Source organism: Pelodiscus sinensis, chromosome 3 (genome assembly GCF_049634645.1).
Source record: "Pelodiscus sinensis isolate JC-2024 chromosome 3, ASM4963464v1, whole genome shotgun sequence".
In the NCBI taxonomy this organism is placed as follows: Eukaryota; Metazoa; Chordata; order Testudines; family Trionychidae; genus Pelodiscus; species Pelodiscus sinensis.
Window position 1 is genome coordinate 82,746,115 of NC_134713.1, and position 25,400 is coordinate 82,771,514.

General features: G+C 38.8%; 2 protein-coding genes across 6 annotated transcripts in view; one reads left to right on the forward strand and one right to left on the reverse strand.

The window, feature by feature from the left end:
• Positions 1-25,400, forward strand: part of NT5DC1 (5'-nucleotidase domain containing 1) — a 267,029-nt gene that overhangs the window by 23,222 nt on the left and 218,407 nt on the right. The window lies entirely within an intron of this gene.
• COL10A1 (collagen type X alpha 1 chain) overlaps positions 3,581-25,400 on the reverse strand; it is a 70,419-nt gene continuing 48,599 nt past the window's right edge. For 2 of the 3 annotated variants that reach the window (XM_075924013.1, XM_075924014.1), the window contains 3 exons: positions 23,209-23,375; positions 21,863-22,016; positions 3,581-6,805 (listed from right to left, as the gene is read on the reverse strand). In XM_075924013.1, the coding sequence (XP_075780128.1) occupies positions 4,911-6,805; positions 21,863-22,001 (2,034 nt within the window). In that variant the 5' untranslated portion in view covers positions 22,002-22,016; positions 23,209-23,375 and the 3' untranslated portion in view covers positions 3,581-4,910. The remainder of the gene's footprint in view (positions 6,806-21,862; positions 22,017-23,208; positions 23,376-25,400) is intronic. The other variant, XM_075924015.1, reaches the window with a different exon arrangement.

A 25,400-nucleotide genomic window follows, 5' to 3' on the forward strand; every position in this document is an offset into this window, starting at 1 on the left:
ATAGGTCCCCAAACAATACTAAGGGAGAGGTTTTTACTCACACTACTTTCTCACCAAAAAGAGAACAAGGGATTGAAGGTCTATTTTAGAGCTCTGTCAATTGAACATATGCCATTGCAAGCCGCGCTTCAAAATGGTTATACTCGCCACGATTATTCCCACACTGGACAGAGGGGACTGGTTTGCAGTCCTTGACCTCTAAGATGCATATTTCCATACCACGATACAATCTGCACACCAACATTTCCTGTGCTTTATGATAGCATCAGATCATTTTCAATACAGAGTCCTTCTGTTTGGACTCCCTTCTGCCCCCAGAGTCTTCTCAAAGCCCCTGTCAGTTGCAGCGGTGCATCTCCGACAAAAAGGCATCACGATCTTCCCTTATTTGGACGATTGCCTCATTTGAAGTCCCACCCAACAGACCACAAGGGACATGATCAGATTCACAAAAGCCTTCCTTTAGCCTGTAGGATTCATTATCAACAAACAAAAATCTACTCTACACCCCACCCAGTGCCTAGAGTTTATAGGGGCTCACGTAGGCATGTGGTGTTTCAAAACTATAAAAAGCCTGGTCATAATCATGACCACCAGCCCAACTATTCCCTTCTAACCTGTCTCAAACTCTTGGGGCATATGGCAGCTACCACATATGTTGTCCTACATGCCAGACTATGATTTCAATGTTTCCAGCACTGGATTGCCTCAGTCTACACACCAACCAGATACTTCATCCACAGGCACGTTTCACCTCCTCAGAAATTCCTTACCTTTTTTGCAATGTTGGACCCAGGCACAGAACCTCTACAGTGGGGTGCCTTTCTACTGAGATCAGCCATCCAAACAAATCACTACAGATGCATCACTTCTAGGTTGGGGTGCCCACTTCCAGCAACAATTCACCCAGGAAAAGTGGCCCAGCAACGAGTCCAGGCTTCATATCAGCCTGCTCAAGCTTCGAATAGTTCACAACGCCTGCAAACACTTCCTTGCACACATTCAAGAATTCTTGGTGTGCATCCTCACTGACAATATGACCACAATGTTCTACATTAACCACCAAGGGAGTGCCAGATCCCCTTTCCTCTGTGCAGAGGTGATTTGGCTCTGAAATTGGTGTATCCTCCACAGCATAACTATCATGGCAGCATACCTACCTCGGGACAAGAAGAAACAGAGGAATCGGGCTGTGCATGCTAACTTCAAAGGCATGAACTCTGTGCATCTCTCGTGCATGCACAGCTTGACTGGACACTGCTGTTAAAATCTACAGTCTATTGTGTTGGGGCAAGCCCAACACCAATAGTGGAGCACCCACTTGGATACACATCTCAAAGAACCATTGTTTTACTGCACAGAGTGAGTAACTTCTCTTTCCCTTCTGAGTAGGAAGTAGGAGTAACTTCTTTGCTTTGTTAGATTATTTAAAAAACATGCTTGTTTTTAAAAATGGCGAAAGAAAATGAACCCTTAATCTGTATCTGGTGTTTCTTGGAAATTTGTAGTTCCTGCCTAAGAAGATTTGAGTTCTATCATTATTTTCTTTAAAAGTGGATTGTGAATCCACAACTACAAGCAGGGTGGATTTCAGGCTGGACTAGGAAAATTGACACTGGATGACTGAAATACAAATTTACTACAAAATCAGTCTATAGTCATCCAAAGTTTTGAGGATTTTTTTAAATGTATTATAGATAGACTCTGATGCAATAATATTAAAAGTTCATTCATAAGTCAGTGTCAAAGACTTTAGGTATTAAACTTGTACTATTTATCTAAATTCACATAAAGCAAGCCTAAGCGTTTAAATGAATGAAGAAGTAAGTGGGTAACAATTTATCTCTTGGGGTACATCTACACTTGCTCCCTATCTTGGGATAGGGATGCAAATGTAGCCAACCAAAATTGCTAATGAAGTGGGGATTTAAATATCCCGTGCTTCATTAGCATGATCTCGCCGGCACGTTATTCCTCTCAACAGCTATTTCGAAAGTGAAAGTGCGCACTAGGATGCATTAGTTTGAACCAAACCCCTTGGTTTGAACTAACGTTACTCCTCAAAAAAATGAGGAGTAACATTAGTTCGAACCAAGGGGTTTGATTCGAACTAACATGGCCCGGAGCACACTTCCTGGTTCGATCAGCTGGCGATCGGAATAGCGCACGGGCGAGATTATGCTAATGAAGCACGGGATATTTAAATCCCTGTTTCATTAGCAATTTCAGTTGGCTACATTTGCATCCCTATCTCGAGATAGGGAGCAAGTGTAGACATACCCATGGGGATGTCTGTTCTAATGTTGATGCAGATGAAATTTTCATAAAAAGTACTCTCGATGGCACTATTTAATATCCTTCCAACATCCACATACTTTCGAAAAAAAAGTAACTAATTAGATTCATAGGTCAGCAATCTATCTGATACGTGGTACATGTTGGCAAATTTCAGCACATGTTTTTGGATTTCCTTCAGTATAGAGTAATCGTGAAAACATTTTCAGAATATCAGTAGTACTTGCCAATGGAGAGTTTCCCATATCCACTACCCTGTGGCTGTTAGCACTTTCCAAATGCAAGTGCCAAATAAACTGAATGTATTGGCAGAAAAATTTATCCTCTTGAAATTCTGGAAAGCTGCTTTGGGCAGTTGAACAGATTAATGATGTATCACAAGATGATTGCATAGTAAAATAATTCGTTGTACAAAAAATTGGTGATCTTAATTGGAATCTATTTTTGAATTAGACTGGAATCTGAGGGGAAAGCCCAGACTGATAATCAAAAAGGTCAGTGTGCCTAGAATTTTCAGGTTGGTTCAAAAGAAAGTAGAATTTATGTGGTGTTTGGATATTATGTTTAGTGCCTATTATGTTGCCAGTCAACCTTACAAAACTGTCATGACAGTTTACCAACCCACTCACTAAGTCTACTTGGCTGCTGTAGAATAAATTTTATTTGACTGTCCCAGAAAGCATTGTTCACTGTAGGCAAAGGAATGAACAGAATTTTGCAAAGCTGTTGCATAATAATTTATTACAGTTTATAAAGCAATACATGTTGACTTAAGACCAATTTAAAGATAATTTTCACTTTTTTATTAATACGGAAGTTTTACCAAATTTGGAAAACAAAGTAGAAGTGTTACAGAAAAGAAAACAATAATGCTGGCTTTAAACGAATACAGCCATTGACTTGGGTTTCATAAACAAATAGAACAATCAAAAATAATAAAACATGGACTTTTGAGCTTTTAGAAAAAATAACTTTGACAGAGAAAATGACTGACAAAGCATCTATGTCAAAGCAACTTTCAACTTCAAAAAAAAAAAACCATAATTTTTTCACGGTTATTTGACAAGCATCTCTGAGGGCTATGCATGAACAGGAAAATCTTATTTGAACAAAAGTACACTTAACTGAAAAGAAATAAAATTAAAAAATATTAATTTAGTTGATTTGTTCATGTATGTATCACTAACTTCAGTGCTGAATACTCTAAATTAGATGAATGCTAGATCCAACAAATCAATTAAACATTAAATATATATGTGAACAGTAAATATGACAGTGTGATCTGTTGACTGATTAAATTTGCTATGCCAGAAATGTGTCAAATATGTTGTTGAATAATGCACATTTCTACTTTTAATTAATTGGGAACTAATATACTTAATAAAGACATATTCTTTTTAAAGAAATAAACTTACTGTGCATGAAAAACAGTGTAGGTAAAAGACTGCATCTAATTATTTTAGTTGATAAAAGCTATATTAAATTTGCACTATACTGTATCAGTATCTTCATGAATGTATGTGTTACTGTAGATTGCCAGTTTCTGATTTTACTGAAAAAAAGTTGTGTGTTACTGTAACATTTACTCAGAGCATTAGCCTGTAGTGCCTTAGTTTAAAATTTCCTTAAAAAATATTGTTTTAGTGTGTTGGTGCAGATTATAAAATCATGTTCCTAAAAAATAATTGCATAGATTTTTTTAGATGCATAATCTGAGTATTCATCTTTAGCCTTAAATGCTTGGCTCTTCAGGCATACAGTTTTTAAAATAAATCCTTCAAAAGACCATCTTATCTATGATACACATTTTATTTAATTACTGTAGTGCAAAGTCTTCCTGTCCTTTCTGTCTGCCCCTGTAATCCTTCCCTCTCTTCACCCCCCACCTCCAAAGAGAACTCTTAAGGAAGAAAAGTGGTGCTTTGTCCCAGACAGCTGAACCAAAAAGTTTCCTTTTCTTTACTTCTGATTGTTTTGATGAACTAGTCTTAAGAGATCCCTCCAGCAAAATCAGTACCTTAGTAAGATATAAAATCCTTTATCATGCCTAAAATCTTATCTTTGGAGACATATTTTTCAAAGTTGATTTCAATAATATGTATATTGTTATGGAGATCATATAAAGTAAATTAGACTTCCCTTTTTCTAAAAGCAATCTCTTGATCATTGTTAAGATCACACTAACCTCTGTGAATGATTAATTTAAAATAATGTCTTTGTTTCTGTGATAAAATATGTAGTATTCAGGAATTATTACTTTATGAAGACTTAAGAGTATATTTAAGATATAAAATCAATTTAGTAATACCAATTTAGAGAATGTAAAGCAGAGAAGAGCTGCATCATGTATCACCACAATATTTAATGTTGTATTCAGAAGGACAGCTGACTTACCCTTACTACAGTGTTTTTGCAAATAATTCTCTTAGAGAATTCTAAAACATGCAAAGTTATTCTGAAGCGTTAGCTTTGAAACAAATTGCCCTACATTATCATCCTCACTTCCCCTTTGTTGCAAATAATTTGTATGACCAGTTATAGGTGTCAGACCACAGTCCAATAAAAAATGTCTGAAAGAGACAATATTAGGACAGCTAAGGGCGGATACTGTACTATCACATATGAGCGAACAAGAATCCTGAGAAAGAAGAGTGAACATAATCAGAGGAATATAAGCCATTAGATTCTGCATTGGGCAGCTGCAGCCAGACTTGATCGTTTTCCATGAGATCAATTACAGCACTTCCAGAGGCTTGGTCAAGGTATCCTTTCTTGTACTCATCGTAAGTGTACATGATGGGTGAGCCATTTTTGTGTAGCGCAACCCAAACATGTGTTCCTTTTACATGTACGTGGTAGGAAAAATAGTAAAGTCCTGGGATCCTACATGTGAAGATTCCTGTTCTGGGATCATAGTGTTGCTGTCTATTGTACAAAATTTTATCAAATTTTATGGGGACAGTGGCCCCAGGGTAGGCTTTGGAGAGAATGACAGAGAAAGCTGACACTGGCATTCCAGTTAGACCTTGGTTTGCTCCTGCTTTCATAAGAGGCATTCCTGAGAGGCTTTGACTCTCTCCTGCTTTTATATAACTGTCTGGCATTTGTGGGAGTACTGCTTGCCCAGGAGGACCAGGTGGACCTGGAGGGCCTGGTAACCCAGGCTCTCCATTGTTGCCTCTTGGGCCTGGGAGTCCAGGTGGGCCCATGGGTCCATTTAAACCTTTAGTGGCAATGCCAGCCGGACCTGGTAATCCTGGTGCCCCTGGATCCCCTTTAGTGCCTGGAAATCCTGGAATGCCGGGTGGCCCAATTGGACCTCTTATACCAGGTATTCCAGAAGGCCCTCTTGGGCCTGGCTCACCATTAAATCCTGGTTCTCCTTTAAGTCCTTGTGCACCCATTGGACCAGGTAGGCCAGATGGCCCCACATGACCATTGTCCCCTTTTGGGCCTGGTAAACCTGGAGGTCCTTTCGGACCAGCAAGCCCCTGCTCCCCTGGATAACCTGGCTTTCCCTCTAACCCTGGTAGGCCTCTGTCACCTTTAGCTCCTGCGTATCCCATAAGACCTGCAGGTCCTGTTTCTCCTTTAGGCCCAGGTAGGCCATTTTCACCTGGTATTCCCCTAAGTCCTTGAGGACCCATATTTCCAGGTGGTCCAGATGGCCCTGGTTCTCCTGGAATTCCAGCTGGGCCTTGATCCCCTTTGATTCCCGGAGCACCAGGAAGACCTTCAGGTCCTCTGTGTCCTTTCATCCCTGGCAAACCTGGCTTTCCAAATCCTGGAAGGCCTGAGGATCCAGGCAAACCTTGGGGTCCAGGCAGTCCTTTTGCTCCAGGAATCCCTGGTAATCCTGGGGGTCCATTTGCACCAGGCTTTCCAATTCCTGCAGGTCCAGGTTCCCCAGGAAGACCTTGCAAACCAGGGATGCCTGCTGGTCCTGGAGCTCCCGGTAAACCCTGCTCACCTTTCACACCTGGCTGACCTGGAAGCCCGTTTTCACCCGGTTTCCCTATTGCAGCGAGTCCAGGAGGCCCTGGGGGACCCTGAGGGCCTGGAAGCCCTCTGTCACCTGGGCGTCCTGGAACTCCATATCCATTTTCTCCTTTTAGTCCGTTTATGCCAGGAATGCCTGGCTCACCCTTTTCTCCAGGGATACCCCGTGGTCCTTGTGCTCCTGGTGGTCCTTGTTCTCCTGCCTTGCCAGCAACAGAGATTCCAGCAGGACCAGGAATTCCAGGAGGCCCCTGGGGCCCTCTAGGTCCTGGGAGACCAGCAGGTCCAATATCTCCTTTTTCACCATTTAATCCTTTTTCCCCTGGTTTTCCTGGTAAACCTGGTAAGCCTGGCTTTCCAACAGCAGAAAATCCTGGTGGGCCGGGGGGGCCTGGTGGACCTTGAGGACCTGGATTTCCATAGCCTGGTGGCCCTGGTGGGCCTGGTTGTCCTCTTGGACCCGAAGGACCTGGTAGACCAGGAGGTCCTTGTTCTCCCCTTCCCTGTAAACCTAAGACACAATAAAATCATTAGTGCAATGGTAGAGGGTTCATAGTTTGTCAGAATTCTGGCTGACGCAGAGGGGTAACCAAATGAAAATAAAAATGAAAATACCAGTTAGTATAACAAAGATCACAGTGTCTTTAAATTACTGCAAGTTCAACTGGTTAGAGAAGAAAACTGAGGGTAAGATTCCTGGGCTCCATCCCCTGCAAAACCAATCATTTGGTATGAACTTCGGCAATCCACTTAAAGTCTCTGTGCTTCCGTTGACCCATTTATAAAAGAAACATAAAAATAACAAAGGCACAGGGGATAGATAAATATTTACCTAACAGTCCTATTTCCCTGTTCCCTAAATTGTCTACTATAGGAATCAACATGCAAATAGGTAATAAATCATTCCTTCTCTCTTGGTAGTGCTCACTCTTTAGGCATGACAGCTAACACTGCAGTGAGATGAATGGGAGGAAGGCACATGGGAGTTCCCTACTGATTCTTTTTTTCATCCCATCTCTTTGCCAACTCAGGAAGACTTGCAAAGTGGTTTATATTTGTGTGGGGTAAGAATGAATTTATACATTTTTTAAAAATATATAAGGTCAGATTCTGCATTAGCTAAATATATCAGGTTTGCTTTCTGTATCGAGCAATCTGGATTCATTGTGTGGGCTGGGTGTTTGACACCACTAATAAAGCTTGTGTGTACCATGAGCCCTGATTTCTAGCTGAGAGAGGTTGTTTTTTGTGGTTTCTGTCTTGCTAAAATATACTGAATGAGTCCTATCTAAACAGACATTGTTGCTAGTCTGTCTCATGTAAAAAAGCTTTTGTTTCTATGGTGGCTTGATGAAAAGTGCACAGTTCATTGTCTGTCTCCTGTGCCACGTGTGGCAGCCAACTGAAAATGCCTTTCTCACCACTGAGACCACTTACAGAGAATAATGAGCATGCATGAGGTAGAGGCTCATGCACTAAGCTCTATAGGTCCCAGTTTCAATTCTGCCTTCAGACAATCGGGGTCTGTCAACGTTACGCTAGGTCATGATACCATGACAGAATATTCTCCAGTGAATTCAGTAAGTCAGTGATGGCCACTCAGTCTGCATATTTGAAAATGTGCTAGCTTAAAGAAGCTTCCTAATACCTGTACAACTGTCATATCAATTATTTTACTAAAGCTCCAACTACTTAGATTTCAGCTTTTCCCTCCTCCCCCGTCTGAATCATGGTTTTGTTTCTTAGTTACTAAATCACATAGCATGTGTCTAGATAACATCATTTATTTGTAGTGGTTGCTTTCACTTTATACACAGTTGGGCAAGTAATGGCCATTCATTTTACTAGCGAGTGTATGTGGATGAAGTAATATATTTTCCTGGACCTAAACTTCTGTCAGTGAGTGAAACAGGCTTTCAGGCTACACAGAACTTTTCTTCAGATCTGGGAAAGGGAGTATGTACACTGTAATTCAGTGCTTGTGGCTGACAGTTTTATAGCCCCTTGAACTCTAGTCAGCTGGCCTGGGCAGCCATGGGTGTTTAATTGAAGTGTGGATATACACAAAGTGTCACAGATTGTTTAGCATAAGAAGTGAACTCCTATTCCAACAGACTCTTTGAGTGAAGTGGCCTGTTAACACCTCTGTAGCTGTAGGACAGAAAATGGAGGTTATTTGGTACAAATAGTTATTGTAAGCCATAAAGATCATGCTTGTTTATTAAGATAAGGATTTTTAGTGTCTAACAAAGTTATGAATTTTAAGCTCATAGGCTCATCTTTTGAAAGTGTTGGGCAGGTTTCCTTTGAGGATGAGGACTGAAAGGGCAGATGTAGAGTGGTCATTTTGTGAGAAGCATTTTTGCCTATGGTGATGTGAGACGGTGTTTTGGTTTGATTTTCATTTAGCCTTTTTCTGTGTAAGTTCATCTGAGAGCACAGTCACTGTTGACTGCCACATAGTTGTTTAGGGGAATTTAATGCACTGGATGGGGGTATACCACATGTTGTGATAGAAATGTGTAGGACCCATGGATCTTGAAGGGTGTGCTGGAGAGAGGTTGGGGTTGGATAGGGTTGATCACCGTAGCAATGAAGATGTGTTGAAGTTTTGTATCTGTTCTGGCAAGGTCTAGTGCTGGTTTGAGTTAGTGTGCCCTGGCCTTTGGGCTTGCTTGTGATGGTGAGTGTGGCAAGGTTGAGAAGTTGCATGAAAGGGATGAAAATTCTCAGACCACACATTCCTAGGAACTTCTGTGGGATATCATTAAACAACTATAGCATGTACTCGATGGGGACCACATCCTGAAAGAAATCTTTCTTGAATCCCTTCTTCTAGCTGTCACACACCTTGTCTCTCTACTATCCTAGACCAACATAGCTACAACACTGCAAACATTAATTTCACTGCACTGACATTCATAACATAGCATGGCTTTTTTTTTCTTTTAGTTCCTTATTTGTATGTTTTTCTATAGAAAATGATTTGGTGTGTAAGAATAAAGCAGCAGATGGAGCCACTCCACCATGTGTCAGATAGAAACATAGAAGTAAAGAGCTGTTTGCTTAAGTATTAATGCCGTAAGGTGGCGTTAGGGAAACTGCAGAATTCCATGGGACTTTGGATGCTGATTTTTATGAAATACCTATAGCACTAGGAATAATATAAATGTCAAGAGGAGACTTCAGTGTGAAACCCCACAGTTTGAATAAATATGCCATACTCTTCAGCTGATGGATCTTGTAGATACACACTCCTGCTATAAAGCAAATGTTATGAATAGTTAAAGAAGGTGTGTAAGTAGAATAATAAAGTCCACTGAGTGGAACAGGAAGGACCTGTTACCTGGATGACAACTTTAACATTTTATTTGGAATATGTTGCTGGATGGTGCATGTGTGAAGTGCTTGATGATAGAACATCTGAGATCCTCTGTGAGTTAGAATATTTTTTTTTTTTGACAGTGGTGATTGCACAATACCTATAAATCAAATATAGTTCATATTTCAGCTGCTTTGGTATGTTTGTGTGTAAACTTTACATGGAGTGTATGTGATGCTATAGTACTGCAGAAAGACTAGATAAGTTAATATTGAGTTTTAAAATGTTATGTGCCAAGACACAAGCTGAAGTAGGAGGGGAAAGCACTGTGCTGTTTTGAAGATATTTTATGCAAGTTTGCGTATAAATGCTTCTTCTTACTTAGTAATGTGAATTGAAGGCATTCAGCATTGCTTATTTTGAAATGAAAAAAACCTTCATTCCAGTGCACATCTGAGACATCTAAGAAATTTAGATGGTATCCTATTGGCAGAATTACAGGATATTGCTAGTGAATAAATAGCCATATGGTTACTCTAGTTACATTACAGTTAAGGAGTGCCCATCCTTTTAAAAAAAATTGCTAGCTACTTCCATAGACATTAATATAAGTCTCATAGTTATAGCCTGCAGGGCTCTTGAAACATTTGCAGAAAACTTTACAGCTGAATTTTCATTGGCTATTGAGGATTCTTTGCTGAGTATTACCCATCTGTACCTCTGTGATGTAACCGTGAGTGACATCATCAGCAACTTTATGAGCAGCTCTTATTCACATAAGATGCCTCTGCATAGCTGTAATTGTGGACTGAGAAAAGGGCAAGAAGCTTTGGTTCTGGAGCCACTTAGCAACTTTCACAAATGGTTCTCACACTCTCTTTACGATTTCTATTGATGTTATTTCAAGAATACTCAAAAGGCTTTTGCCTATTTTCTTTCATCCATTTTATTGTGGCTAAAGCCAGAAATTATTTTTTTGTTTACTCTATTCACAAATTGTTTCATATCTTGACAAATTGTTGTCCTTCTAGTTTATCCGTCTCCAATTAGGATAAAATAACTAGTCCTTAGAGGTCATGTTGTAATATGGGTCACTTGTATCACTAGGTGTTGTATACCACTAGGCTGTGTCTAGACTGGCAAGTTGTCTACACTGGCCGCTTGAATTTCCGGAAAAGCACTGACGATCTCATGTAAGATCGTCAGTGCTTTTCCGGAAATACTATGCTGCTCCCGTTTGGGCAAAAGTCTTTTTCTGAAAGACTTTTGTGCAAAAGGGCCAGTGTAAACAGCACAGTAGTGTTTTCCGCAAAAAAGCCCTGATCGCGAAAATGGCGATCAGGGCTTTTTTGTGGAAAACCGCGTCTAGATTGGCCATGGGCGCTTTTCCGCAAAAAATGCTTTTGCAGACAAGCATCCTGCCAATCTAGACGTGCTTTTCCGAAAATGCTTTTAGCGGAAAACTTTTCCGTTAAAAGCATTTTCGGAAAATCATGCCAGTGTAGACGTAGCCCTAGTGTAACTGTTTTGATGACAGCTTGATGTATTAAATGTGAATAATAATTAGCAGTATATTTTTTTATTTCCTAATTTGATTTTGAGCCAGGCTTCCTTTCTAGCCACTTACTAATTATTTTGAACCTTTAGTCCTCCTACATAACACTCTCTTAACCAGAAAGCACAGATAAATAATTCAGTTTTTCTTCTCAAAAACTATATGGCTGTACTAATTTGTAAAAGTTATTTAGGGAGAAGAAAAATCTGGTCTGTATACAGTGTTCTTGGTGTTCCTGGTATTCACTGGGCTTTGCCTTCATGAGTTGCCAGGAAAATAGTTGTTAGCTGCCAAGTGTAAAAGTGCAATTTCTGCTTCTACGTAATTACAGTGTGGTCCTGAAAATATCACATTAGTTTGCCCATGCTACCACCTCATCATCCATTAACTTAATTAAAATAAGGCTAATGTTTTAGATCCTACAAATAGAATGCAGCAAAAAACCCTGTAAACTGACAAATCCTTCACTGGGATGAGGTACTTGGAACATGTCACCAAAGTGAAGTGCAGTTCTATTATGCTGCTGGTGCTCTTAGGATTGCTTACTACTGAGCTGTCACATACAGTAGGGTATGGTGGTAGTTTTACGTTCTGGAATTTAATCCAGTGATAACTGAAGAAGCTGTTCTAAGAAGAACTACATGGTATGGAAAAATCAAGGAGACTTAAGCTCTACAAGAGTAAGAAACAAACTTCAATGTAAGTTATGTTTATGGTTATATTTTTAAACTTTCACAGTTTGTTTTAATCCCGGGTCAAACACAGATAGGACCAGTAGGTGCAGCATACTGACTTAGTTAATGTGAATTCGAAACATCACAAGTATACCACCCATGAGTTTTGTTATATTATCCTACATTAGAAAAGAGCATGCAATACACATGTAATGTAAAGTTTAGTCTTTTAGACTGCTTTGAAAAATTGCAGTAGTCTACCTGGTACAATTTTTTTTAATTATTCCTAAAGTACTACACATGCTATTGAGCAGTACAATATTTTCCAAGCCTGCATGTACCAGAGTCTTAGTTAGTTCTGTCACCTTTTGTTTTCTTTTTTAAATCTTAAAACATACAAGTGGCTTGAAGCATTAGAAGACTAATACAGTGCCTTTGAGTTATAGGTCATCTGTACCAATTAAGGATGTTAAATTGCAGATAACTTTAACATTTTATTTGGAATATGTTGCTGGATGGTGCATGTGTGAAGTGCTTGATGATAGAACATCTGAGATCCTCTGTGAGTTAGAATATTTTTTTTTTTTTGACAGTGGTGATTGCACAATACCTATAAATCAAATATAGTTCATATTTCAGCTGCTTTGGTATGTTTGTGTGTAAACTTTACATGGAGTGTATGTGATGCTATAGTACTGCAGAAAGACTAGATAAGTTAATATTGAGTTTTAAAATGTTATGTGCCAAGACACAAGCTGAAGTAGGAGGGGAAAGCACTGTGCTGTTTTGAAGATATTTTATGCAAGTTTGCGTATAAATGCTTCTTCTTACTTAGTAATGTGAATTGAAGGCATTCAGCATTGCTTATTTTGAAATGAAAAAAACCTTCATTCCAGTGCACATCTGAGACATCTAAGAAATTTAGATGGTATCCTATTGGCAGAATTACAGGATATTGCTAGTGAATAAATAGCCATATGGTTACTCTAGTTACATTACAGTTAAGGAGTGCCCATCCTTTTAAAAAAAATTGCTAGCTACTTCCATAGACATTAATATAAGTCTCATAGTTATAGCCTGCAGGGCTCTTGAAACATTTGCAGAAAACTTTACAGCTGAATTTTCATTGGCTATTGAGGATTCTTTGCTGAGTATTACCCATCTGTACCTCTGTGATGTAACCGTGAGTGACATCATCAGCAACTTTATGAGCAGCTCTTATTCACATAAGATGCCTCTGCATAGCTGTAATTGTGGACTGAGAAAAGGGCAAGAAGCTTTGGTTCTGGAGCCACTTAGCAACTTTCACAAATGGTTCTCACACTCTCTTTACGATTTCTATTGATGTTATTTCAAGAATACTCAAAAGGCTTTTGCCTATTTTCTTTCATCCATTTTATTGTGGCTAAAGCCAGAAATTATTTTTTTGTTTACTCTATTCACAAATTGTTTCATATCTTGACAAATTGTTGTCCTTCTAGTTTATCCGTCTCCAATTAGGATAAAATAACTAGTCCTTAGAGGTCATGTTGTAATATGGGTCACTTGTATCACTAGGTGTTGTATACCACTAGGCTGTGTCTAGACTGGCAAGTTGTCTACACTGGCCGCTTGAATTTCCGGAAAAGCACTGACGATCTCATGTAAGATCGTCAGTGCTTTTCCGGAAATACTATGCTGCTCCCGTTTGGGCAAAAGTCTTTTTCTGAAAGACTTTTGTGCAAAAGGGCCAGTGTAAACAGCACAGTAGTGTTTTCCGCAAAAAAGCCCTGATCGCGAAAATGGCGATCAGGGCTTTTTTGTGGAAAACCGCGTCTAGATTGGCCATGGGCGCTTTTCCGCAAAAAATGCTTTTGCAGACAAGCATCCTGCCAATCTAGACGTGCTTTTCCGAAAATGCTTTTAGCGGAAAACTTTTCCGTTAAAAGCATTTTCGGAAAATCATGCCAGTGTAGACGTAGCCCTAGTGTAACTGTTTTGATGACAGCTTGATGTATTAAATGTGAATAATAATTAGCAGTATATTTTTTTATTTCCTAATTTGATTTTGAGCCAGGCTTCCTTTCTAGCCACTTACTAATTATTTTGAACCTTTAGTCCTCCTACATAACACTCTCTTAACCAGAAAGCACAGATAAATAATTCAGTTTTTCTTCTCAAAAACTATATGGCTGTACTAATTTGTAAAAGTTATTTAGGGAGAAGAAAAATCTGGTCTGTATACAGTGTTCTTGGTGTTCCTGGTATTCACTGGGCTTTGCCTTCATGAGTTGCCAGGAAAATAGTTGTTAGCTGCCAAGTGTAAAAGTGCAATTTCTGCTTCTACGTAATTACAGTGTGGTCCTGAAAATATCACATTAGTTTGCCCATGCTACCACCTCATCATCCATTAACTTAATTAAAATAAGGCTAATGTTTTAGATCCTACAAATAGAATGCAGCAAAAAACCCTGTAAACTGACAAATCCTTCACTGGGATGAGGTACTTGGAACATGTCACCAAAGTGAAGTGCAGTTCTATTATGCTGCTGGTGCTCTTAGGATTGCTTACTACTGAGCTGTCACATACAGTAGGGTATGGTGGTAGTTTTACGTTCTGGAATTTAATCCAGTGATAACTGAAGAAGCTGTTCTAAGAAGAACTACATGGTATGGAAAAATCAAGGAGACTTAAGCTCTACAAGAGTAAGAAACAAACTTCAATGTAAGTTATGTTTATGGTTATATTTTTAAACTTTCACAGTTTGTTTTAATCCCGGGTCAAACACAGATAGGACCAGTAGGTGCAGCATACTGACTTAGTTAATGTGAATTCGAAACATCACAAGTATACCACCCATGAGTTTTGTTATATTATCCTACATTAGAAAAGAGCATGCAATACACATGTAATGTAAAGTTTAGTCTTTTAGACTGCTTTGAAAAATTGCAGTAGTCTACCTGGTACAATTTTTTTTAATTATTCCTAAAGTACTACACATGCTATTGAGCAGTACAATATTTTCCAAGCCTGCATGTACCAGAGTCTTAGTTAGTTCTGTCACCTTTTGTTTTCTTTTTTAAATCTTAAAACATACAAGTGGCTTGAAGCATTAGAAGACTAATACAGTGCCTTTGAGTTATAGGTCATCTGTACCAATTAAGGATGTTAAATTGCAGTTATCTGACAAATTGTGTAGTTGATCCAAGGAGCTCCAGGAGCCGGCTCGAGCCAGGATTGAGCGGACCCAGCTTGTACTGGCTCTGGGAACCACCCATGCTGCGGCTCTGCACTTGAAATGTAATGAGAGCTGCTGGGCTCTTACTACATTTAAAAGGCATCCATCCCTAGTGCAGCATCCCAGACCAGCACAAGCTGAGACTGCTCAGTCCCGGCTCAAGCTGAGTCCAGAAGCCCCAGTTCACAGTGGCCAGGGTTGGCAGCAGCAGCCCCTGTTCATGTTGGGGCCCAGCTCCCCACAGAAAGCCTCAGCCTGCTGCGGGCAGAGGCTGCTTCGCAGCACCCTCCCCTATGCCCCCTTCTGCTGCCTCTGATAGAGGTGCTCCTGCCTTAGGGCTCCTGCCAGGGAGAGGAGTCAGAGTGTGGGGGCTTGCCCCACTTTGCCTATGCGGCGCTGCTCCTGGGATGCTGGGGGTGCCCGTTTTACCAAAGTCCTCCCAATCAGTCAGGACCTATAGGGATGGGCATGGTCCCTGTTTGCCCAGTGGCGTGGAATTATGCTATTTTTTCATAACCAGATGATGGAAAAACTGAGGCCAAAGAATAAAATACAAGCTGCTGTTATTATGAGAGTTGTATGTAGTTACCTAGAGTGCCAAAGCAGAATACCTGAGGCACAGCAACGTACCAGTAATTTCAAAGAAAGCTTTAATACAAATGATTGGCATATCTTTAAAGTGATATATATGGTATTCAAATTATTGCTGTGCAGCCGCAAAGGGGAAAATTAGAAATAAGCCTGCCTGCTAACTACCTGAATTCTACTTTTAAGTGTAGTTGAATCCAAAGAGAGTAAATAAGGTATATAAAAAGGGCAATTTGGCAGAGTGGACTATGTGACTTTGTCCAAATCGTCTCTCCAAATGACTCTGTAATTCAAGGAAGATTAGTGCAGGCCCACCAAGTGAAATGTATTCTCTATCTTAAGAGCCAAGTGAATTTAATTCCCACAAAAGGGTCAGTACTTGGTTCACTGAACTACACTTTCATATTGTGAAATCAGTTTGGATCTGTTCTAATTCTCCTTTATTTGTATAAGTTAGATGAAATAGCCTCTTGTCTTCATTTAACCCTCAGAGCTGGTTCGCCACACCCCTTAATGGAATGTCTCTCAGTTTGCTGATGTGAATCAGAACATGATTTTTCCACCACTCACTCCTCCAAAGGACAGTGTTAGGTGATCATTTACTTAGGATTGTTGCCATTCCCAGTAACAAATTAAGGTCAAATTCTTTACAAATCCTTAGGACAATAGACACGTGTCTCTAAAAATTAGTTAAGTGCTACCTCTAGGGACAGGCAAGGGATTTGCTGCTTTAAGCACCAAGTGTTCTAAAATCAGCATTTTGCCAGTAGGCATCATAAAGTATCTCACTTCTACTCCAAGTATAGTATAGGGGGAAAAGCTGGGATAGCTTTGTGGCATCTGTTGGCAGTTGTTGACTTTTGAATGGTGACCAATGTACATTTCTAGTCATGCTCAACACATTGACTGCATGGCAACATTTTGGCTCTCCTCTAGTATTGCTAATGGAATGCTATCACCCAGAGCTTAAATTTAGCCAGCACCATCTGGAGCCTAACTCTGGTAAATATTTTCAAACTCACAGAAGTCCTGGCATGTCGTGCAGAGCTGAAGCCCTGGAGCTCTGGGAAATACTTTGTGAGAATGTAAGCCCTGTTAATCCCTCACAGAATGTAGCTACAGATGGCAATGGAATAGTTAGAGGAGGTATATTTGTGGACCCAACAAGGTTGATATTACCTTCACATTATGGCTACGTCTATACTGGCCCCTAAAAACGGAAAAGCGATGCAAAGCAGGTAAGTCAGCATAGGGAAATCCGCGGGGGATTTAAATATCCCCCGCGGATTTAAATAAACATGTCCGCCGCTTTTTTCCCGGCTTGGGGTAGGAATAAGAGACTTTCAGGTAGGAATAAGAGATCCTCCGGAAAAGGGCTTTATTCCGGAGGATCGCGCCAGTCTAGACGCTTTTTTTCCGGCTTTTCCCCAAGCCAGAAAAAAAGCGGCGGACATGTTTATTTAAATCCGCGGGGGATATTTAAATCCCCCGCGGATTTCCCTATGCTGACTTACCTGCTTTGCATCGCTTTTCCGTTTTTAGGGGCCAGTGTAGACGTAGCCTAAAGGTTTAGAAGGGTAAAGAAAATCCTACCCCACTTAGAACATAGAAGGAAATAGTGTGTTCAGTTACGTCACTCATTTATGCTTGTTAGGTAATGTATTACCCATATCTTTGCATTTGGTGTTTGGAACATGTAACATTGCTAATCCAAGACCTTTTTCTTAAATCTAATTTCCAAGTTAATATAGCTATTTAAAAATCCCAGTGCTTTGTTTTGTATAGGGAAGGCATCCCAGCGGAAGACCTTTTTCTTAAATCTAATTTCCAAGTTAATATAGCTATTTAAAAATCCCAGTGCTTTGTTTTGTATAGAGAAGGCATATTAAACCACAGTAGAACAGGATAGGTGAAAAGATTATGGGAAGTTATAGCTTTTTAACCAGGATAACTGAAGTGTTGGTTGGCTTTTTTTTTTAAGCATTTCTTGGCATGTATTTTGTGACACACAAAGTGGTCTATGTACTCTGAGTCTAGCCAGACCTTGTTTATATACCGAGTTCAGTGTGAGGAGAAAACTCAACCAGAAACATTAAGGTTTATTTATTTTTTAAAAAATTAGTTTTGTGGTTGTCCTCATCCAGGAATTTTTCAGACTTCAAAGCTGTGACCCAAAGTACTGTGAATAGTAGCATAATATATTTAGCAAATGATAATGCTAAACACACAGAAAAAAGACAAAAATATATTCTCTGCCTGGGAAGTTATGAATGGGATTAGGAAAAGAATTTCTAACATTGCCAAACTTTGCTCCTAATTGAAGTGGATGGTGGAACTTCAGTTGTCTTCAATGTGACCAGAGTTCTGCTGGCTCGGAGTGCTTTTTCAGAATCCTACCCATCATTATTTTAGAAGTTCATTCTAATAAAATTATGGAGAAACATGAGCAGATTGGGGCTTACACATGTCCCTTGTTAACAGACGTCACTGATTTTTAAGTCTAGTGAAGGAGAGTCCCAACTGCAGATTTATTTTTAAATATGACGGGGAAATAGAAATGAAGATTAACAGAGGCTATATTGGGAATGAAGAAGCATTTAGGTTCTACTTTTATCACCTAGAAACATTTGCCCCTTCCCTTCCCACCCCCTAGCTTCTCCAGTCATTTCTTACATAAATTAATAGGTAGAATTTGGGGTGTTTTAGGCTACATCTACACTACAGCGGGGATCAACACTCTGTGATTGATCTACCCCTGGTGGATTTAGCGGATCTAGTGAAGACCCACCAAACTGATTACAACCCCTGTAGTCAAGCCCTGTACTCTACCACCGATGAGAAGAATAATAGTTTCTCCCATCGACCCCCACCCACCCATGTGTAGACCCCTCCCCGGTAACATGATCTAAGGTACATTGACTCCAGTTACATTATCCACATAGCTGGAGTGAATACCTTAGGTCAACTTTCTGCAGTAGTTTAGACATAAGCTCTGAAAGAACCAGTCTCAGACTCGCCTCACAATCCTGAGGTTGACTATCTGCATAACGATGTTTAAAAGTGGATAGGAATAATTCAAATTTGCAAATGAGGAAGAGGGGGAAATACATTCCAAAGTGCTGCCTAGAATCCTACATGAAGTAACATGTCTAGAGTGGATAGGGGAAGATGTCATGGACAGTAGCTGATCCCATGTTGCACTTTATGCCCTGGGACTCTCTCTACCCTACCACACCATCTCCTAACCAAATCCCATGGAACCCTGACCCCATGGGTTACTGAGTCAGTTCTCTTCAGGCATCATGACTGATCTGTTACAATGTTTGCCCTCCACATGAGGAAGTGAAGAATATGGTCTTTTCCTGTGTTTTATCTGTCCTGCTTTTACAGGAGAGATTAAAAATCACATAATTCAAAGTGTCTCACACTGGACAGCTACTGAGGTAAGTTAAAATGAAAGTGTATCTCAGGTTCTGTGAAGTAAGCTCTTCCCTACAAGGGTAACTAGCAACACTCTGTTCATGAAACAAACAGCAAATTGAGTGATAGACTGTTTGTTGCATTTTCTTTGAGGGGCATTGTTACAGGTTGAACCTTTGTAAACCAGGACTCTTTGGTCTGGTAACATCCGTGGTCCCGAATGACGATGGGTGTTCCAGGACCAGAGAATCCCAGTGTAGTGCTGGTACCTAGGAGCCCTGTGGACTGGCAGGATTGTGGGCTGCTGGCACACAGCTAAGAAGTTGGTTGTGCTCAGAAGCTCGGTGCACTGGAGCACAGCTGCATGGAGGAGCCGGGAGTGATGCGTCGCCGGGGATGCTTAGCTAGGACTACCCGGTGTTCCCCAGCGGGGCCGCTCAGAGAGGTGGGAGCCTGGTGCACTGCAAGGTGCGTTGCACCACATGGCAGGCAAGGGAGCTGGGGACTGCCAGGGCATTGGGGCCTGTAGCCAATCTAGCATGGGGGGGGTGGGAGGGCCGGTAGAAGGAGGACCAGATATGACCTCCTCTGGTCCGGCAAAATCCCTCATCCGGGACTGGTCACGTCCTGAGGGTGCCGGACCTGTATTTGATAAATACATTCCAGAGAAAGCCCTATGAGAAGTCAGTGAAGATCTGGATTGTAAACATAGCACAGTGGGTGTGTCTGTGAAAGTTAATTCACCAGCTTTCTGTCTATTCATTACAAACATTTGAAAGTCATGAGCAACACTTCTTTTTGGTCATAGGGAAAACAGCTTGGTGTTTTGCATTTACATTATTTTAAAAATGTTTTTTTAAATAAAATGTAAGCCTCCAGGAAAAAAAATCAACATAAAAATAAATCACTGCTCAAACTAAAGGCACAAGAGCAGACAGAACAGCAGTCACTTCTCATGTGGAAGACAACATTTGTACTTGGAGGGGGAAGAATCTATGATCAAGATCACTTTCATGATTCTTTTTGCAACTGCCACATTCTTGCACAAGTATTCAGATAAATGTAGGTGAGCTGTAACAGAGAAAAAACTACTCTGAATGAACTCTCTGGTACTACTAGGAAAAAACGAACAGTCACTTCTGTCTTTGGAGGCATTTTCTGGCTGCAGAATTGAAATAAGGGTTGGCTATACAGCAAGGTACCAAGTGCTTTGTCATGATGTGTTCAGTACCCTGAATGTGCATTGAAAGTAACAGGATTTGAGTTGAGGACACTGTTAAGGACTGGGTCCTAAAGAGTCATGTTGATATAAGAAAACTACTGTTTTATCAGTTCATTTTTTAGCAAAAATGTCAACTGAGGAAAAATGCCAGTTTGTAATATGTAGAAACAATTATAAAACTTGATTTATTGGATTCTGATGATGCATTGTGGTTTTTAAATATACTCAATGTAGTCTTGCTCTTCAATGTTTTTGTGTGTCACATGCAGCTAGGAAACAAAACTTAGTGGTATAGGTTATTTAAAAAATACTGGATCTTTGTGTATGGTCCCCAGCTGCATTTATGTTGTTTTATATAAAATCCACACCTGAAGTAATGTGTTCAGTGAAGTGCACTCATAATTTTTGGGGGGAAATCATGATTTAGGGAAACCAGTTATGCTCTATACCTAGTTATCTAATATGAAATATGTCAACAATATGGAGAGCATTAATTGATCATGCCAAGTTTGTTCTTGCTAGAGATGACTCAAGTATATTGTTTTATAGTTAAGTTGAAATAAGCATTTAGTATTAACAAACACGTTAGAAAAGGCATATGAGAATCCTCTTTTTACAGTGTTTTTAATATAAATTATCTATAATCACACACTTTATGCACAGGAGAAAGGGAGAGGAAAATACATTCTTTATCATCTCAAAGTGTGTGTGAAATAAGTTCAGAAAATATAACTTCTTCACTTCAACAGAAGTATTTTTATCGAACAAGTATAATTATGTTTTACAAGCATCCTTGTAAAATTGATTTATATTTCAAGTGTTTAAATTAGTCTAATAATTGCTAGAGAGTAATATACATCTTTGTAATTTTTTAACTCACTTCCAGTACTGTAACTCACATTAGGTCAGTGAAGTTACTTTAGGTTTACAGGTGTGGAACAGAGATCTAAATTTGATCCATATACACTGGATTAATATTCATCATTACAAACTTTTACCATAGTGGAATTTTAAGTAAGGAAACTAATATAACAAAAAATATGATTGTACACCTACATTTTTCTCTGACTATTACTAATATTCAGCTGACTTACTAATGAAATACCCATTTTATTGAAATGTCCAATTTGATTGCTGTTTTTGATGATATGAGTGTGTCTTTATATACAAATTCCAAATGGCAATCATGGAACTGGAAGGAACCTTGAAAGGTCATCAAATCCAGTCCCCGGCAATCATGGCAGGACCAAACACCACCTGAATTTTTTGGGAAAATTAAAAATTGCTATTGCTTGCCTGCTCTCTCTTCCTCTTATTTAATTGCACTACAAAATGGAAGTTTCCCTTTCCTCTCAGCCAAGAAAGTAGCATCTTGTCTCTTTCTAGACATTACTGTCAGAACCTGCCCTATTTCTGTCTGCAGTGATAATCTTAGTCAATACAGTGTAACCATTCATAAAACTAAACTGTTATTACTGATAGTAAATAGCAAGAGCGATTATTTGTACTGTAATGAACACATGTAGGAAATAACTGCTTGTAATATTATTAAAAAGATATTTAACTTACCTTGACTTTTTACGTTAAATGGTAGGAAACGTGGTCCTTTCATGCTGGCTTGTGTTTGATATCGTTCAGAAAAAAACCCATCACCACCATGGACAATGTTCAGAGAAAGCAGCAACAGAATAGATATTTGTAACTGCATATTCCCCAATCTGTTCTGCAGTAAAAAGGAAAAATACTTAGGCAAATGATTGTTCTACTTTTAAAAAAAGTTTATCAGTTCAGGTTTCACAGCAGTGAACAAATAAGTTGTATTTAAAATAGTTAACATTACATGTTCAGAACTGCTTTATGCAAAACAGCTCCCAACTCTGTATTTCTAGTGGAGTTCTTAAAGTATAACTATTTTAGTCAGAGAAAGTGGTTAAATATCTTAACTAAGTTTAAGTATAGATATATATAATCTGTGGTTTTATCAGATAATATTCTGTGCCATGCTCTTCCAATCAACATTTCTTTAATTTTTCATGCAATATAATCAACATATTAAATTATTTTCAGAAAAAAAGTGTCACTTTTGCTGTTAAGTTCTATAATGTTACAGGCACACCAGCCTCTTGAGGCTTCCACCTCTAGGTTTGGGAGAAGTATAGCTTGACACCTCTAGATTTTGACAAAGTCTCTTTCATATGCATTGTAACTTGGCATCATTGCCTCATTCTAATTAGGGCTCTATTTATAAAGGGTAAAATCCTGGCCTCACTGACATCAGTAGTGAAATCCACATTGATGTCACTGGGGCCAAGATTTCACCCTTATCTTTTGGAAGTAATTTCCCTTTGGGCAGCAGGAAAACATGCACCTGCTGTTAAAGAACCCCAGGAAATGTCTGTGATTTATAAGAAAGAATTAGATTTTTATCGGTAAATGTTGATTTTGCCATACATACATAAATGGATACAAACATATTTCCATTTATAATTATCACAATTTACAGATAGGCAAAATAAGAAAAATGCTGTTTGAAAACTCATCAGAGTTGGATTTAAGGTTATTAACTTTGTATATTTTGACATGTGATGTTAACCATTTTTATTTAAATTGTTTAAATTCTTTAATTCTTTTGAATCTCAACATATGCCATTAAATTATTATTGTTAGACTCTACTGTTATCTTATGTCTCCCATAATTACCTGCAAATGTCAACATTTTAATCAATAACAATTGAAAAATACTTAAAACCTGTGATTTTGCCCAACTGTGAAAATTTAAATAAATAAAAACAGAAAACATCCTTTTAAATAAATATAGTTATTTATCAACATTTAGAAAAAAAAGTTGAATTCAATCAAACCCATGGATAAGTAAAAGTGGAAATGAAATGAAATTGAATGAAAGCATAGCATACCAGAATATTGTAGAGTTCCAAATATGTCGTCGTCTTCCAGTAGCCTACTGAGGTGCTCTTCTGCCACAGGTGCACAGAGCAGAAGCTGTTATTTCAAGTATCCTTCTGAGGTATTTATACTGTTTGTTCCCTTGTTAAATCAAGTTGCACTGTGTTTAAGCTCCTCCCTAAAAGTTAAAAACACTAATTATGGGGAGGAAGTTATTTTGGAGTAGACAGATTAGAGCAGGTTGGATTTTTTTCTTACTATTGTATTGTACATTTGTCTTTGATGGAAACTATGCTTGTGAAGAACATTTTTTTTTGTTTTCAGGACTGAGAGGTAATATTGGAAAAAAGATTAAACTTATGAGTAGGGTACATGATGTGTTACTTTTAAAAAATGGCTTTTCTGCATACATTTGTAAGGAAGTGCAGTTTCATATATTGTGAACACCTTACTGTTTTTGGTGAGCAGTTACTTTCAGGAGTTCGCTCCACTGAAGTCATTGGAGATAACTTGAGTGAAAAACTGTTCATCAGTGTGTGACATAAGGGGCTTACAATATGTCTCTTTTGTGTTAATTAGGAATTTGTACAGTTCTGGCACCATCTGAACAACTTATTGTGTTTTGTATATAAAAATGAAATTGCAGAAAATTAGTAAAAAAAAAAGTATCTGCATCTGTGTTTTGTTTTGTTCTGTTAGATATTTAACTTGTCAAGTCAGTTGTCCATCTATAAGGATTGTTTATATGCAATACGTTCTTAATTAATAAAGAAACTTCAGTTATGTAGTGTAATACCGCTATTTCTATTTGTTACATTCAGTCTTATAATTTATTGAAATAATTGATTTTATTGCATGTTGAAAAATCAAACAAATATACAAGCTTACATTTATTTTTTTCAGAATTTTTCTGTATAAAGTAAATTGAATTAGTTTCAGGTTTCTGATTAAATGTAATGTCATTTGTAGTGCAATATAATGAGGTCCAGAAAGTTCCTATTTAATGACTTTGGCTTATTATGCTTAAAGTATCATTAACGTATTGTATTGGGTCAAACTTCATTATGGCTTAGTCTATACTTAGCAAATATCTCTGTTTTATTCAAAGTATAAATTTGTACTGGCCATATTAAGAGTCCATTGGAATGATTTTAATTATATTGACTATTGCTGCATGTTACAACCTTGTCAACTTGGTAAACAGTGACACACAGTCTCATAATACTTCAGCCCCATTGTCATCATTTGTCAGTACCAGATATCAGGCAATAAGGGCTCACCTAGACTATGCTGAAGTTTCGAGAGAGGATATGCAAATTACAAAAAAAGTAGTCGGGATGCACTTTTTTTTGGCAAACTCCCCTTTTTCGAAAAGCCATGTAAACCTCAGGGATGGCCAACCCACAGTTCCACTTTGGAAAGTGAAATCAGAAGAAGATCTTTCTTTTGAAACTTCAGCGTAGTGTAGACATAACCTGAGTGTCAGTTCCTTATTCATTCATGATCCTATTTCTAAAATATGACATAAAGCAGAAATAATACAGACATAAAGAAAATGACCTCCTGAATTGCGTGTGAACCTACAAAGCTAAACGTAGCATGAATACTTTTTAAAAATATTATTGATAAAAGTTAAATATGAACAATTCTGAAAGATCTATGCATTTATAAATGATCAGGTGTTTGCATTGTATTGCAATTTTGATTGATCTTTACATTAAAGCAAATGGAAGTAGGAATGGATTCATGGCTGGATTTGTGGATATGCCAGGTACTGCTTATATAATTATTGTTAACTGGAGCTAAACATTCCTCCTTTGATTTACTTTACCCCTTTTGTGGGGGAGTGGAGGCTCTCAAATAGCCTTTCATTGGGGAGAGGCACAGGAAAAGGGACTGGGCAGCTGTGCCATCTTCCCCATTAGTACCTTCGCCATGCTGGCATAGAGGAGTGTTCTCTGTCTGCTAGCCTGGGCGGTAACTACTAGAACCATGTTTATGCTGTAATATTAATACTAATAACAAAGAGATTCAGTGAGACTGGATCTCATGCCTGATAGGCACAGAAGGGCTGCAGCAACATAGGCTAGTGAGTTGCTTACATGAGTGGCTCTCCTTTATCTCCATAGGCTGCAAGATTGTTGTAACCAAGACAGTCTCTCAGGATAGAGGAGTTTTGCAAACTGATTGTGTACTTAGACTT